Source organism: Arabidopsis thaliana, chromosome 2 (genome assembly GCF_000001735.4).
Source record: "Arabidopsis thaliana chromosome 2, partial sequence".
In the NCBI taxonomy this organism is placed as follows: domain Eukaryota; kingdom Viridiplantae; phylum Streptophyta; class Magnoliopsida; order Brassicales; family Brassicaceae; genus Arabidopsis; species Arabidopsis thaliana.
Genome location: NC_003071.7, coordinates 14,633,741 through 14,648,868, shown reverse-complemented (window position 1 = coordinate 14,648,868; position 15,128 = coordinate 14,633,741). Strand labels below are relative to the sequence as shown.

At 33.8% G+C, this 15,128-nt stretch overlaps 2 protein-coding genes and 1 long non-coding RNA gene across 3 annotated transcripts; all 3 read left to right on the top strand.

Moving 5' to 3' along the window:
• The first annotated feature begins 854 nt into the window (after nt 1–854).
• On the top strand, nt 855–1,151 carry AT2G08675. The gene has a single exon (NR_140387.1). It is a non-coding gene; the product is annotated as an other RNA (long non-coding RNA).
• A 3,362-nt stretch (nt 1,152–4,513) lies between these two features.
• Nucleotides 4,514–9,546, top strand: PHB (Homeobox-leucine zipper family protein / lipid-binding START domain-containing protein). Its single transcript, NM_129025.4, has 17 exons — nt 4,514–5,108; nt 5,671–5,830; nt 5,922–6,037; nt 6,123–6,213; nt 6,330–6,425; nt 6,507–6,704; nt 6,779–6,934; nt 7,019–7,093; nt 7,182–7,288; nt 7,374–7,563; nt 7,655–7,843; nt 7,935–8,015; nt 8,098–8,238; nt 8,330–8,643; nt 8,742–8,856; nt 8,942–9,091; nt 9,175–9,546. Exons 1-17 carry the CDS (start codon nt 4,876–4,878, stop codon nt 9,319–9,321), a joined length of 2,559 nt encoding a protein of 852 aa, NP_181018.1. The 5' UTR covers nt 4,514–4,875; the 3' UTR covers nt 9,322–9,546.
• A 3,695-nt stretch (nt 9,547–13,241) lies between these two features.
• On the top strand, nt 13,242–14,779 carry AT2G34700 (Pollen Ole e 1 allergen and extensin family protein). The gene is made up of 2 exons (NM_129024.4): nt 13,242–13,488; nt 14,261–14,779. Exons 1-2 carry the CDS (start codon nt 13,272–13,274, stop codon nt 14,569–14,571), a joined length of 528 nt encoding a protein of 175 aa, NP_181017.1. The 5' UTR covers nt 13,242–13,271; the 3' UTR covers nt 14,572–14,779.
• Nucleotides 14,780–15,128: the final 349 nt, after the last annotated feature.

Below are 15,128 nucleotides of genomic sequence, written 5' to 3'. Positions count from 1 at the left end.
ATGTCAAATATCATTCGGTTATTCTTCAAATTTAGAAAAAGCAACCAAGTAATATTTTTATGAAGAGATACCAGTGAACCATATAAATTAAAACCTTGAATATGAATTTATCTGAATTCCTTAGTACTTTCATTAAAAAATCCTAAGATGTATACTTATATATTAAATAATAGGACATAAATAACAATATATTATTGGAGTGTTTCCAAATGTTGACTGCATCAAAAGTTCTTTGCATTGTGGGTTAGGTCACATACACATGAATTGGTGTTCATGTGTGTGTATGTGGAGATGCATAACTCAAATCATAGGGAATGATTGCATGAAAGTTTCATTGGAAAAGAGAGCAAAATATAATGGATTTTTCATCTTCTTCATGGGTTGTATAGTGTGGGTTCTATTATATGAAAGGTCGACTATGTTCCTTTAGCTATACAGAACCGCAGGTTGACGCCCAGATAAAATTAAAAGAAAAACCAAAATGAAATGAACTCTTTTGATGGATCATTAGATCATATATATATACTGATCATCATATTCACACCATAATCAACTATAGTTAATTTGGTAACGGGTCCATTATTTGATTGAAATATTATAATCTTTTGGGTAAAGGATCAATTATTTTGATTGAAAACGATCCTCTTCTTCAGAATCAAACGCGATGTTGTCGTCATATGACGTAGTGAAAAAAATGTATATTTGTGGAACGTCTTTTATAAGCTCAATTGTTAAGGTCATGGCGAGTGATATCTACAAACTTTAATCCCACTCATAATTATTAAATTATATTATTATATGATCAAAAACAATATATGCATGAGCAGCCTATCAAACTTGGAGCCTTCGTTTTTATCCATGCCTGACTTTACACCTCTATCATTCCCATGCATGGGTCCCTTCCTCCACCTCTGTTGCTCTCTCTCTTTTTAACACAATAGAAACAAGAGATAGCGAGAAAGAGATGTGAGATTGAAGCAAAGGAAGAAGAACACAATTGTGACAAAAATAGGGCTTTTCTATTTGACTTTTTTTTTTTTTTTTTCACTTTCATTTCATTCCAAAGAGTGGAATAAAAAGACACTTGTGCTTTTCCCTTCCATTGAGTATGTGATCTCAATATCATTGCTGCATCGATTTCCCATTTATGGAGTAAACTCATGTTTTGTTTTTGTATTTATATATACGGAGAAAAAGCAAATCCTAAGTAATTATAATAAAGTTTGATTAGGTATTATCATGGATGCTTTCTTTTGGTATTAGGATTAGTTTTCTAGACTACATAATAAGAATTTCAACTGAAAACGTTTGTAGACTCTAGTCTTAATCCATGTAAATTTTTAATAATTATAGAGTAGACATGTTCAACGAAAACTGATCTCTGATTTCGATCTAACTCTAACCAACCATTGTATACTTTGCAACTTATGTAAGATTCATGAGATTGTGTTGGTAATACTATGTAGAGTGATTGAACTTCATAATGGTACGATCACCTTGACTTTCATATATATAATTCCACTCAATGTTATCTGTTCACAATATATGTAAAGTTTGGCCAGTCCATAAGGGCTGTGAAATAAGTTTCAGTCCAATGAATTGATCATAATAACAATTGATTAGTTGAATCCAAATGAGACTTTAGACTGCACTCATTGTGCATCGCTTATCTTAATTAGTGTTCAAACCTAGGTGTCAGGAAATTAGGTTTTTAAATGGTGGTATGGTTAGGACGTCCAAATAGGCAAATACTTGAGAAATGAAACTTTAAATTAAAATTCCTGATTCACATATGAAACGAGATAAAAGCGTGGATCTATACGCAAATTTATATCTATATCACATATATTATGTGGAGCTCCAAAAAGAAGTATACCAATGGCGGAAAATGACACCAACAAGAAGAAAGAAAAAGAAAAAAGCATTGTAAATTTTGGGAAATCAAGCAATGTACAATGTAGTGTGTGACATGGGAACAAGAGTAAGTGGACTTGGCCCAGTGGGGTACTCTCTTGCTCCATGCCTCTTGCTAAAATAAAAAGTTGGCACACAAATAAAAATGGAATATATAATTGATAAAGCCAATTATTATTTTGTAAAGATTGATATTGTCAAATTTAAAGGTTTGACATTCTTTTTTCTCCAGCAACCAAACTATTCACTCTATTTGTAGTTTTTTTTTCCTTATCATAAAAGCATCCAAAGCGTTTTAAAAAAATCATTGCATAATGTATAATGTGTTATGGGTGAACAGTCAAAATGCAAATTGCTAAACAATTTAGTACCTAGGCTTTATATTTGAATGAGTAAATGCTGTGTGTTTAATGTTTATCAATGCATTAGTGGTAGATTAAACATGGGTTGAGACTTGAGAGCATATATCTCCACCATAAATATTCAGTCGTAAGTCCAAATATTTTCTTGAAAACAACATTTGAAATGTCATAATAACAAGTACCATTTGGAATTCTATTACAAAAGAGTTAATCCATATAAGTCATATAGATTTTGATTGGTAAATTGGTAACACGATAAAAAAAATGAATGAAAACCTACTTTCACAATCTTTTACTTGTCAGATAATTTTGAAAACTTTTTTCTACAACTTCTTTTTTCATTTGCTTTGATTATGCGATGATATTAACAAATGAAGGATGCGACTAAACCTTCACAACAATGAAAACCAAAAAAAAATCCATTTACCATAGTTCAAACTTCAAACACGGTATATAAATGGTGAACATGCAGGAGTTAATAATCCCTCGTGATGAGGAAAACAAAACTCAAAACTCAAAAGAAAAATGTTTTGAGTGGCGCGAGAAGAAACCTCGTAATATTGTGTAGTTAAATAATGTTAAGTGGTGTTTTATGAAAAGAATACAACTTGAAAAGCATTTATTTTGCGTGTATTCGATGGAGAAAAGTATTTAGTAGTTGTAGCCTTTTATTGAAATAAAAATGGTTAATTGGGTGTCGAAGAAAAGGATATAGGGAGCTACGTGTGGTGGTATCTGCCATGTAGAAAATCGAAGCGCATGCACAAAGTTGGACTCATGATGAGACTTCACATGACCACCTTCATTTATTCCTCCTACTCCTCTCTCTCTCTATGTACAGTATTAGTATTAAATTACGTATATAAAAAAAAAAAAAAAATATTACGTATATATAAAAAAAAAAAAATATTACGTATTTATTTTTTGTCCTAGCGTATAGACACGTAGACCGTAGTTATAAGAAGTTAGTCGTTTGTCCGAGCATTGATTTTGTACAACTCTTACAGAACCTAAAACAGACTGTACTTACCAATGCCAAACTTGTCTGTCTTCTCTTTCTATTTATTTCTTGACTCAAATTTGAATCGAATATATTCATAATCTGACCAGAAAAAACCAAAACTCTAATAAACAAAAAAGCTTTGAAACTAACAAAGCGAAGCCAAATTTCATAAAAGAAAGTTTAAACACACAAAAAGTCCTAATTTGAGGCATTTTTTGACAGGACTAATAACTTTATATTTCAAAAAAATAAAGTCCCTTTCACGCTTCTCACGCGCTCGGTGAGTGACATTCCCACACCATTTTCCTCATGCATGCAACATTTATCATCATCATTATCATAAACCTAATGCATACAAAGATGTACGTAGATATACACATGATGATATATTGTACATGCAACATACATCAGCATCAGCATATGATGAACATCAGAAAGAAGGAAAGAGAAAGAAACTTATGTGATGTCCTTCTCACAGAGCTAAAGACAACAGCATTTTTTTTTCCCTAAGTTAGCAAAATACCCATTTCGTCAAATATCCGTTTCTTCTGACAACAATTTCTTCGAATAAAACATAACAATATTAAAAAGAAAAGGTAAAGAAAAAAACAAAGATTGGCCTGTCTTCTCTGCCTCCATATTAAGTTAGTTATTTTATATGTATTTTTATCATTACTGTTGTGGGTAGAGTAAAAAAAACAGATGGGTTTTGCAGAGACTGTTTTGCGTGTGTTGGCTTTTCTCCTTTATTGTCTTTCCCCTTTTTTATCCTGCACCTTATTTTAATTATTTCTTAGCTAATTTTTTATTGCTACAAATACTAGAATAATTTTATTTTATTTTTGCATCACAAGTTATAACCAGAAGAAACTTATGTAGTAATTAGTACACATAAAACTCAATTGCATTTTCTTTTTACATTTTTTTTTTTTTTTTTTTGGACAAATCATTTTCTTTTTACTAAAGTAAATGTTTTTAGTGAACACATTGAGTACAAATATGGACACAAAGTATAAATTATTATGAGATTTTGCAGTAGATATTAATTTATTTTAGCTATGTAAATAAAACCGTAAAAGTAAAAAGCTTTTATCAAATTCAACCCACCTGGCGTTTCAGTTTTCATTTTTTTTTTACCTTTATGCTGTTTTTATGTTCTTGCAAGTCTTTCTCGCGCCACACAAAAGAAAAGTAATTTCTTTTAGAGTTATGTTTTATTTTTTTTGGACCATGTCTTAAAAGGATCTCGAGATTGGCGTCTGAGATAAAGACCTCTACTTTGCTTCCTTTATCTTGCTCCTCTTATCTCTTCGCTTCTCCTTCCTCTCCTCTCTCGCCATTGCCCTCTGGCGTTTTCTGTCTTGAGCTAAAGAAATAACAAATAAACCGAAAAAAATAAAAATAGAAACTTTTTTTTTTGTTTATTTGTTCTTTCTCCAAAACTCCTTTTTTTTCTCACCATTATCTCATGAACGTGAGTGGAGGCTCTCTGAGTAGAGAGAGCCTACCCTTGAAAATAACCTAGGGATTTCTCCAATTTTCAAGCTTTACCCATTCAAAAGAATCGTCCTTTTTTCCTATTTCTGACTTTGAGCTATGATGATGGTCCATTCGATGAGCAGAGATATGATGAACAGAGAGTCGCCGGATAAAGGGTTAGATTCCGGCAAGTATGTGAGGTACACGCCGGAGCAAGTGGAAGCTCTCGAGAGAGTTTACACTGAGTGTCCTAAGCCAAGTTCTCTAAGAAGACAACAACTCATACGTGAATGTCCGATTCTCTCTAACATCGAGCCTAAGCAGATCAAAGTTTGGTTTCAGAACCGCAGGTGAAATTTCATCTTCTTTCCTTATCAAAGTTGTTACCTTTTGTCTGTATTAATTGTTTTCTTACCATTAGATTATCTTTTTGTTTGTATATGAGTTTATGAAGATGTTAAATGTTTTTCTTTCTTTGACTGGTCAGTTGTATTTAAGTTTCCTTGCTGTTCTTATCTGACAAGAATTTTTTGGATCTCAGTGATCATTTTGTTATGAGTTTTAATCGTCTTCTAAATCTCTTTAAAGCAAGAAACTTTGTTTACCATATGCTTTGACGTATCTAGTTGGTTGAATATCTAAATTCACGAAAGTGACATTTAATCAAATTGTCTTTGAATGCGTTTCCAACATTTATTTCTGTCAAAAGCTTAAGATTTTCTGCCAGAAATTATGATATGATAAAGGGGAAAAATTTACATTATCTTTTCTTCTTTATATCATTGGATGTGTTTTATAAAGACAAATGGTGTCTGTCTCTGTTCATCCACTAACATTTCTTCCCATCATCCATGCACATTTGGCTTTTATGTTGGCTTAGTTGGTCTAACGAAGCTTCCTTTTGATTTTTAGATGTCGTGAGAAGCAGAGGAAAGAAGCTGCTCGTCTTCAAACAGTGAACAGAAAACTCAATGCCATGAACAAACTCTTGATGGAAGAGAATGATCGTTTGCAGAAGCAAGTTTCTAACTTGGTCTATGAGAATGGCCACATGAAACATCAACTTCACACTGTAAAGTTCACTTTTCACTATTTTCTGTCTCTAAAACTCAATTCTATGAAGCATTTTGTTTGAAAGTTGTTATCTTTTTTTTGGAATGTAGGCTTCTGGGACGACCACAGACAACAGCTGTGAGTCTGTGGTCGTGAGTGGTCAGCAACATCAACAGCAAAACCCAAATCCTCAGCATCAGCAACGTGATGCTAACAACCCAGCAGGGTGAGCTTTTCTTGTCTGCTCTATAACTCTCTAATGAATTCTGTTTCCCACTCTGTGACAACCTAAATGGTTCTTTTTTGTTTAGACTCCTTTCTATAGCAGAGGAGGCCCTAGCAGAGTTCCTTTCCAAGGCTACAGGAACTGCTGTTGACTGGGTTCAGATGATTGGGATGAAGGTAATACTTTCTGGCCTGAATACTCTTAAAGTTGTATAATCTGATTTCTATTCTTTAGTTGTGTCTGAAGATGAAGTTGTTTATGATTATTTGATGAACCTTCATTGCTGGTGTAGCCTGGTCCGGATTCTATTGGCATAGTCGCTATTTCGCGCAACTGCAGCGGAATTGCAGCACGTGCCTGCGGCCTCGTGAGTTTAGAACCCATGAAGGTAAAGAGTGCGATTTGTTACGTTCTGGCTTGTGTTTATAATCATTAGCTTACGCTAGTCTTGATTTGAAAACAAATATAGGTTGCTGAAATTCTCAAAGATCGTCCATCTTGGCTCCGAGATTGTCGAAGTGTGGATACTCTGAGTGTGATACCTGCTGGAAACGGTGGGACGATCGAGCTTATTTACACGCAGATGTATGCTCCTACGACTTTAGCAGCAGCTCGTGACTTTTGGACGCTGAGATATAGCACATGTTTGGAAGATGGAAGCTATGTGGTGAGTTCTTGAATCTGCTTTTTCTGTTATGTAGTTTCTGTTTTAATACTTTTGTCTTCACTCACTGTCTTCAGGTTTGTGAAAGGTCGCTTACTTCTGCAACTGGTGGCCCCACTGGGCCACCTTCTTCAAACTTTGTGAGAGCTGAAATGAAACCAAGCGGGTTTCTCATCCGTCCTTGCGATGGTGGTGGTTCCATTCTCCACATTGTTGATCATGTTGATCTGGATGTAAGTGACAACTCGAATCGGTTCATAACACTTCAGTTCTCTCTTTATAATATGATCATGACTTTGTTTTTTCGGTTTTGCAAGGCCTGGAGTGTCCCTGAAGTCATGAGGCCTCTCTATGAATCATCGAAGATTCTTGCTCAGAAAATGACTGTTGCTGTAAGTTCAAATACCTTTATCCAAACTGTATATGACCTGAACGACTTGGTATGCTGCAATGTTTCTTAAGTTCGGAGTCTTATTTCAGGCTTTGAGACATGTAAGACAAATTGCACAAGAAACAAGTGGAGAAGTTCAGTATGGTGGAGGGCGCCAACCTGCGGTTTTAAGAACCTTCAGTCAAAGACTCTGTCGGTAAGTATCTACTTTACTTAATAGCTTTATCACCAAGAATTTCTTTTATTCTTATTCTAATTGTTCAATATGGATGAACTTTCAGGGGTTTCAATGATGCTGTTAATGGTTTTGTGGATGATGGATGGTCACCAATGGGTAGCGATGGTGCAGAGGATGTTACTGTAATGATAAACTTGTCCCCTGGGAAGTTTGGTGGGTCTCAGTACGGTAATTCATTCCTTCCAAGCTTTGGTAGTGGCGTGCTTTGTGCCAAGGCATCTATGTTGCTTCAGGTACATGTCTTAAGGATTTGATAATAAAAAAACTAATATTCTGTTTCTGTCTGTTTCTAACTAACTTGCATCTTTTTTTTTTTGTTTGAAGAACGTTCCACCCGCTGTGCTGGTTCGATTCCTTAGAGAACACCGATCTGAATGGGCTGATTATGGCGTGGATGCTTATGCTGCTGCATCGCTCAGAGCAAGTCCTTTTGCTGTTCCTTGTGCTAGAGCTGGGGGGTTCCCAAGTAACCAAGTCATTCTTCCTCTTGCGCAGACAGTTGAACATGAAGAGGTACTTTTATCAAAGAATAACACAGCTTCACTTTCTCCTCTCTCTAAATACGTGTTATAGTCCTGAAACCTTTCTTGGTTACTTGTTTCAGTCACTTGAGGTGGTTAGACTTGAAGGTCACGCTTACTCACCCGAAGACATGGGTTTAGCTCGGGATATGTATTTGCTACAGGTTTGACTTCATACTTTAACTCCAAAGTTTCTATGCTCCTTTGTTCTCTTCATGACATTTTGGATTCTTGATTCTTGTCTAGCTTTGTAGCGGTGTTGATGAAAATGTGGTTGGAGGTTGTGCACAGCTTGTATTTGCCCCTATCGATGAATCATTTGCTGATGATGCACCTTTGCTTCCTTCCGGTTTCCGCATCATACCTCTTGAACAGAAATCTACTCCGGTAACATGTCAAAAAGCCATTTAAGGATCAGTCCCAAATCATTTATTCTTGACGCAATATTCTAAATTTCTAATCCTTCACTGTCATATAGAACGGTGCATCTGCAAACCGTACCCTGGATTTAGCCTCAGCTTTAGAAGGATCCACACGTCAAGCTGGTGAAGCCGACCCAAATGGCTGTAACTTTAGGTCGGTACTAACCATAGCATTCCAGTTCACATTTGATAACCATTCAAGAGACAGTGTTGCTTCAATGGCACGTCAGTACGTGCGAAGCATAGTAGGATCGATTCAGAGGGTTGCTCTAGCCATTGCTCCTCGTCCTGGCTCCAATATCAGTCCAATATCTGTTCCCACTTCCCCTGAAGCTCTCACTCTGGTCCGTTGGATCTCCCGGAGTTACAGGTACTTCATTATCATTAGCCTCTAGGTTTCTGCTTTTGTTTACATGATCTATGGAGTATTTTATCTGAATTTCTCTTCTTTTCTTTTTGGCTTTGTAGCCTTCACACTGGTGCAGATCTCTTTGGATCTGATTCTCAAACCAGTGGTGACACGTTGCTGCATCAACTCTGGAATCACTCTGATGCAATCTTGTGCTGCTCCCTCAAAACAAACGTAAGTAACAAGGCTTCCCATTCAGATTTTGTATTTGTGACTAGAACATGTTCTTGAGATGACTGACATAAATTCTCATCTGTAGGCTTCACCGGTTTTCACATTCGCAAACCAAACCGGTTTAGACATGCTGGAAACGACTCTTGTAGCCCTTCAAGACATAATGCTAGACAAGACCCTTGACGAACCTGGTCGTAAAGCTCTTTGCTCTGAGTTCCCCAAGATCATGCAACAGGTTTTTGTTTTTTCTTGGGAAACATTTTGACATTTTCTTGGAAAAATCATTGTTTGACTTGGAATCTAAATTTTGTTTTACAGGGCTATGCTCATCTGCCGGCAGGAGTATGTGCGTCAAGCATGGGAAGGATGGTATCTTACGAGCAGGCAACGGTGTGGAAAGTTCTTGAAGACGATGAATCAAACCACTGCTTAGCTTTCATGTTCGTGAATTGGTCGTTCGTTTGAAGAATAATAAGAAATAAGAAGACCAGATTTTACTCCATTTTTCCCTTGGTAGGGAGGTTATTTATGTAAGATATTAAAGTTAGGTGCCACTATGCTCCAAAGTCTTTTGAAATTCGAGGACCAATATGTAATATGACGAATGTCTGATCTTGTATGGATTGTTCTTGTTCCTATGTTACGTTATATGGCAAGATTATTATGATAATGTTATCAAGTTTTTTTTCTTGTGCTCGTTTGCTTTCACAAGGTGACTAGTTTCTATTTTCAACTACCTATTTATATGACCATCTATGTCTAGTTTGTCTACTATAGGGGGTTCTTGTTTGACGTGTAGTTTTTTCTTTCCCTGAATGTTTTAGTTATGCTGCTAAAATTTAGCTCTTTACTGAAGTCTCATAGTTTGTAGCCAAAAAAAAAGAAAAAAAAAAAAATATATGAGTTAAAATTTCGTAAATATCTAATTGGACAAAGAAACTATATTAAGTTTTGGAACATCTAACAGGCTAATAATAATGATGTTTCATTTTTATAAAGTAAGAAAGATAGATGAATGAGCTAGCTGGTTACGTTGTGCAATTTTGGAGTATGTATATCAATAATTATAATAAAATAGAAATATATGTATTATTGATAAGATATTATGTTAGATTTGGGTATTATTGTTTTGTATAATGGAGGGTGGTCCAATTTGAATACAGGTTCTAGTTGTGCGAAGCCGTTAATAGCACTGCAAACAAACTTAAAGATTAGATTTGCATGAATCTTCACAATAAATGAATACATCATGCCTATTTATAAATTGATCGTACACTAAAAAAAAAAAAAAAACGTATACTGAAATCGTATCTATCATAAGAAAAGTAAATGATGATGATGCCTCCTACTCTTTAGCTTATAGGCAGAGAAACCTTTTTTTTGTCAATGAAACCTATACACGTTTTTTTCTCTGTAGTTGTCTATTTTAATGAAAATTTTAAATGTTATCGTATTCTACTGAGAAAGCCACCATTTTGGTAAAAGACTGTAGCAGAAAAAAATGGTTAAAAAAAGTTTTTAGAAAAACGGTGGAAGTGACCATTTTGGTAAAACGGTCGCAATAACATTTCCATAATTGTAGGAAATAAGTTTATCAAGTTGCTGCGCGCCTCTCCTTTAGCTTTAGTAAAGATGAATAAATAATTCATAGGATATCGAAAAAACGATACTGCTTTAATAATTAATATTATTGTACTAAACATTTAATCATAATTTTGTTTCTTCTCATAATTTTGTTTCTTCCCGTGTATATGCATCGGGAACAATACATTTCCTTCCCATTTCACTAGAACTTTTGAAGGCACCACCAAGTTTCTGGATTTTGGAAAAACCACTGATGATGGTATATTACATAAGGCAACATCAACTTTGTAGCCTCTTCCCTCCATGGCTCTATCACCATAAGAAAACTTTAAGGTCATGTCTTTGGCTTGCACAATCCATTGACAATAGATTACTATATATGAAGGAGCATTATTAAGCAATAGTATGTTATTGACTTGAATAGTTTGTTTATCTATAAAATATATAATAACAAAAATCAGAAGTGAAAACTATAATATCTAAACTACTCTTCCGTTCCATTTTAAATGATATTTTAATAGTATTATGATATATCATATATTAATGGTATTAAATAAAAATAATAATTATGATATATCATATATTAATGGTATTCTTCCGTTGAGGGAACATAAGTTATGATAAAAAAAAATTAGTTATCGTGTAATCTCCTAGATCCATAACATCATAATTTACCGTAATTTTTATTTATTAATTCCATGAAATTTAGTCTTGATATCAACTCATGTAGCAAGTTACATTTTGATTCTTGAATTAATTTCGGTGTTTAAAGCATGTATGCATGCATTATACGGTCTCGCAGAAGATATTAGATGTGTTCTATCTGCTATGCCTTTAGGTTACTAATCTAAACCAAAAATACCAAATAAGCAAATAAACCACAAAGCAGAATACAAGCAACCAATTGTATAACTAAATTGAACACATCTTTTGACGACATTCCCTCTCCGCCACAACATTTGACATGTCGTTTGGCCCATAAGAAACTCGCCACTAGAGCCAAGATGAGGAGGACACCAACAACCACGGTGGCTATAATAAAGTAACCAATATTCTTCATATTGCTCTTCGAATTCACTGCACCAAAAATTTCTTCTTTTTAACTTTGTTTTGTGTCTTCTTCTTCTCCGGTATAGGTGATGTTTATATACACGTCTTGTCAACAGAAAAGTTTAACATTTTTGGAAAATATATATTTACATTTTTTCACTAAGGAACATTGGAAGTTTTACATTTTACGGCACTTTCTTGATCCTCATACCATCATATATGTACACATGTATTTAGTGAATCAAAACTATTAAACTATTTTAACATTTTTCTTCTAAAATTAATAATTAATTTCTAAATTTCCTTAATTATTGTACAAAAAATTAAAAGCAATAATTTTTTAAAAATTTTAAATTTCATTAATTATATGATGAAGTTTATAATTTGTTTTATTTTTTTTTTTAATTACAAGATATATATAGTTTCTTTATGTTTAACTTTTTTTATATTTAATATTTTCTTAATTCAAAACAAAAAAAAATATATTTTAATTTTTAGTTTATTTATTTATTTATAAGATACTAATAGTTTCTTTATATTTATCGTCTTTACTTTTCAATCCTTTTTAATTTTTATTTTTCAAATTATAAGAGACATAACTTTTTAATATTTATCTTCTTTACTTTTTAATCATAAATATTTTATGATAAATTAATTAAATTATGTATTGGTTGTTTTATGAAGTCTAGGTGGCAAGCTATTAGATGCTAACGTATCAAGCTGTGAGAAAGAGTTAAGCTCCTTTCATATATATAATACAACTAAAAATTTGAATCGTCAAAGAAAAATACCTTTAAAACAGAAATTTTCTGATTTTAAAAGTGCAAAAAGGTTAGTAATGCCGAATTTTAACGGAGGCTATTTTGTCCAAAAAAGATTGTTAACTAGCGATGACTATGAGGCTTGAGATTCTTCACCAATAAATGCCGACTCGCTTGGATTAGGGATATATTTCATCAAGATACGTGATTACTGGTGCCCATGCATTTACATAGTAACTTTACATTGTTAAATTTAACATTTTGTCACTAGGTAATCTTACCTAAGAAAATTAAAAATTAAAAATATTATATTTTTTTGTTGAATAAGTAACACAACTTGTCATGATGGGACTATATCATTAACACAACTTGAAGCACCAACTACTTTAATTAATTTATAGCCTCTTCCCTCCATGGCTCTATCACCATAAGAAAACTTTAAGGTCATGTCTTTGGCTTGCACAATCCATTGACAATAGTATTACTATATATGAAGGAGCATTATTAAGCAATAGTATGTTATTGAGTTGTTTTTTTTTTATTTTAATGAATGACTTGAATAGTTTGTTTATCTGTACAAAATATCATAACAAAAATCAGAAGTCGAAACTATAATATCTAAACTACTCTTCCGTTCCATTTTAAATGATGTTTTAAGAAAATAATAATTATGATATATCATATATTAATGGTATTCTTTCGTTAAGAGGGAACATAAGTTATAATACATATATCATGTGATATTGATGCCTTGATGGTATTGTAGAGTTAGATATATATATATATATATATAATATTTCCACAGAATAATACACAAACAAAACAAACTAATTAAACTCTTTTAAAAACTAAAAAGGAGCATAAATCTATTTTCTTATAATTATGTGAGAAACGGATATTATTATTTATCACTTATTTTTTTTTGGTGAGAACTATGCCTTGGCTTTGGCTAGTGCTTTAAATATGGCCTTTAATGAGACAATCTCATTTGTCTATCTTTTTCACTAACAAAGAACAAAAATGGGTCTGGTAACAAAAGCTCTCAAATATCTCTTACTCCTTTCTATTTCCTTGACTTTCATCTACACCAATGCAGTTTCATCCGCTTCTCCAATGACTCCACCGTCATCGCCGGCTAAGATGAGCAGGAGACTTGTGGCAGTTGAAGGCATGGTTTATTGCAAGTCATGCAAGTATTCCGGCGTCGATACTCTCTTGGAAGCATCTCCTCTTCAAGGTCCGTTACATTATAACGTCCAATCTCTTTCAAAAAATTTAGTTACCATGTTTTTATCCTTTTTTTTGCCATGGGACCAAAATTGTAGGATTTACTTAATTGTATGTCTTAAACCTTTTTCATCTTTCAATAAAATATTTATATTATTAGCAAAAAAAAATAAAATTAGTTACCATGTAATCTCCTAGATCCATAACATCATAATTTACCGCAATTTTTTTTAATTAATTCCATGAAATTTAGTCTTCATATTAACTCATGTAGCAAGTTACATTTTGATTCTTGAATTAGTTTCGGTGTTTAAAGCATGTATGCATGCATTATACGGTCTCGCAGAAGATATTAGATATGTTCTATCCACTTGATGGCTACAAAATATGAGATGAAGTAGTGTTTGCCCCCAAAAAATAGTCTTGAGTTTAGGAAGTCTCATTATAGCTAACGATGCATGGTAGACATATTTCTGAATGAAGGAACTTGAATTAACGATTTTAATCCAAAAATTAGTGTGACTCAAATAAGCACTGATATGCTTAAGGTAAATTCCACTTATAGTGGTATTTGTATTTTTATAGTGTTGCATGCATGTTCTCTTCTTTTCAAACCAAACGACAAATTATTAGAAAACTTAAAACTGTATTTTAAAAAATTTACACATATGAAAAAAAATGTTACAATATGCATGGTACTTGTGCATTTCGCATTCGTCGAGTCTCTCACGCCACTTGGCTTTCATGCATCAAGTAAATCTTTTCGTTATTTTCAATGATAGGAGCGACCGTAAAGCTTGCATGCAACAACACAAAGAGAGGTGTGACAATGGAGACAAAAACAGACAAAAACGGATACTTCTTCATGCTAGCCCCAAAAAAACTCACCACCTACGCTTTCCACACGTGCCGGGCTTGGCCTACGAATCCTGGACCCACGACTGCAACGATGACATGCACCGTGCCGTCAAAGCTCAACAATGGAATAACCGGTGCTATGCTTAAGCCTTCTAAGACAATCAACATCGGTGAACACGACTACGTTCTCTTCTCTGTTGGTCCCTTCGCGTTTGAGCCTGCCTGTGCTCTTTGAAGACTATACTTTCGTTTTATGTATTTGGTGTGTGCTTGATTGTTATAATGATGATCACTAGTGATTTTAATGTTCTGTCTTGTTTGTTTTCTTGGTACGTTTCCATTTGAAATTTGTGTGTTTTGACATTATAAGATCGTTAGTGTGCATGTTTGTAGTAATTAGTACTATTTGTGGGGTTGATATGGTCTCAAACCATTGCTCTGACATTTCACAGTTTTATCAGTTGAAAACTTCAAGTAGGTACTTCCTTCTCCGGATCATTCATGAGATGGAAACCCAAATAAGGTTTTTGCTTGAAAATGTGAAATTTGGGAAGCCAGAAACGGCATCAGATATGGTTCTTGAAGAAGTTTGATCGACATAGTCCGGTTTATTTGCTGTGTAGTTCAGCCAACTAACGAAATCATCCCATCAGAGATAATGCCAAGATGGGCTGATATAGGTTGGTTTCTTGATGTTATGGTCAACACCGCAGTTTCCACACATCACTCATACTTCATCCTGTGGACACTTATGACATAAGCCATCGAGATATGATTATTAGAGGTGTGGCA

What these genes read in the sequence shown, in the direction of transcription:
- PHB (NM_129025.4), top strand. Translation starts at nt 4,876, where the DNA reads ATGATGATGGTCCATTCGATGAGCAGAGATATGATGAACAGAGAGTCG. An exon ending in TTCAGATGATTGGGATGAAG is followed by an intron (nt 6,214 to 6,329) that starts GTAATACTTTCT and finishes TTGCTGGTGTAG; the next exon opens with CCTGGTCCGGATTCTATTGG. An exon ending in GGGATATGTATTTGCTACAG is followed by an intron (nt 8,016 to 8,097) that starts GTTTGACTTCAT and finishes ATTCTTGTCTAG; the next exon opens with CTTTGTAGCGGTGTTGATGA.
- AT2G34700 (NM_129024.4), top strand. Translation starts at nt 13,272, where the DNA reads ATGGGTCTGGTAACAAAAGCTCTCAAATATCTCTTACTCCTTTCTATT. An exon ending in GGAAGCATCTCCTCTTCAAG is followed by an intron (nt 13,489 to 14,260) that starts GTCCGTTACATT and finishes TTTCAATGATAG; the next exon opens with GAGCGACCGTAAAGCTTGCA.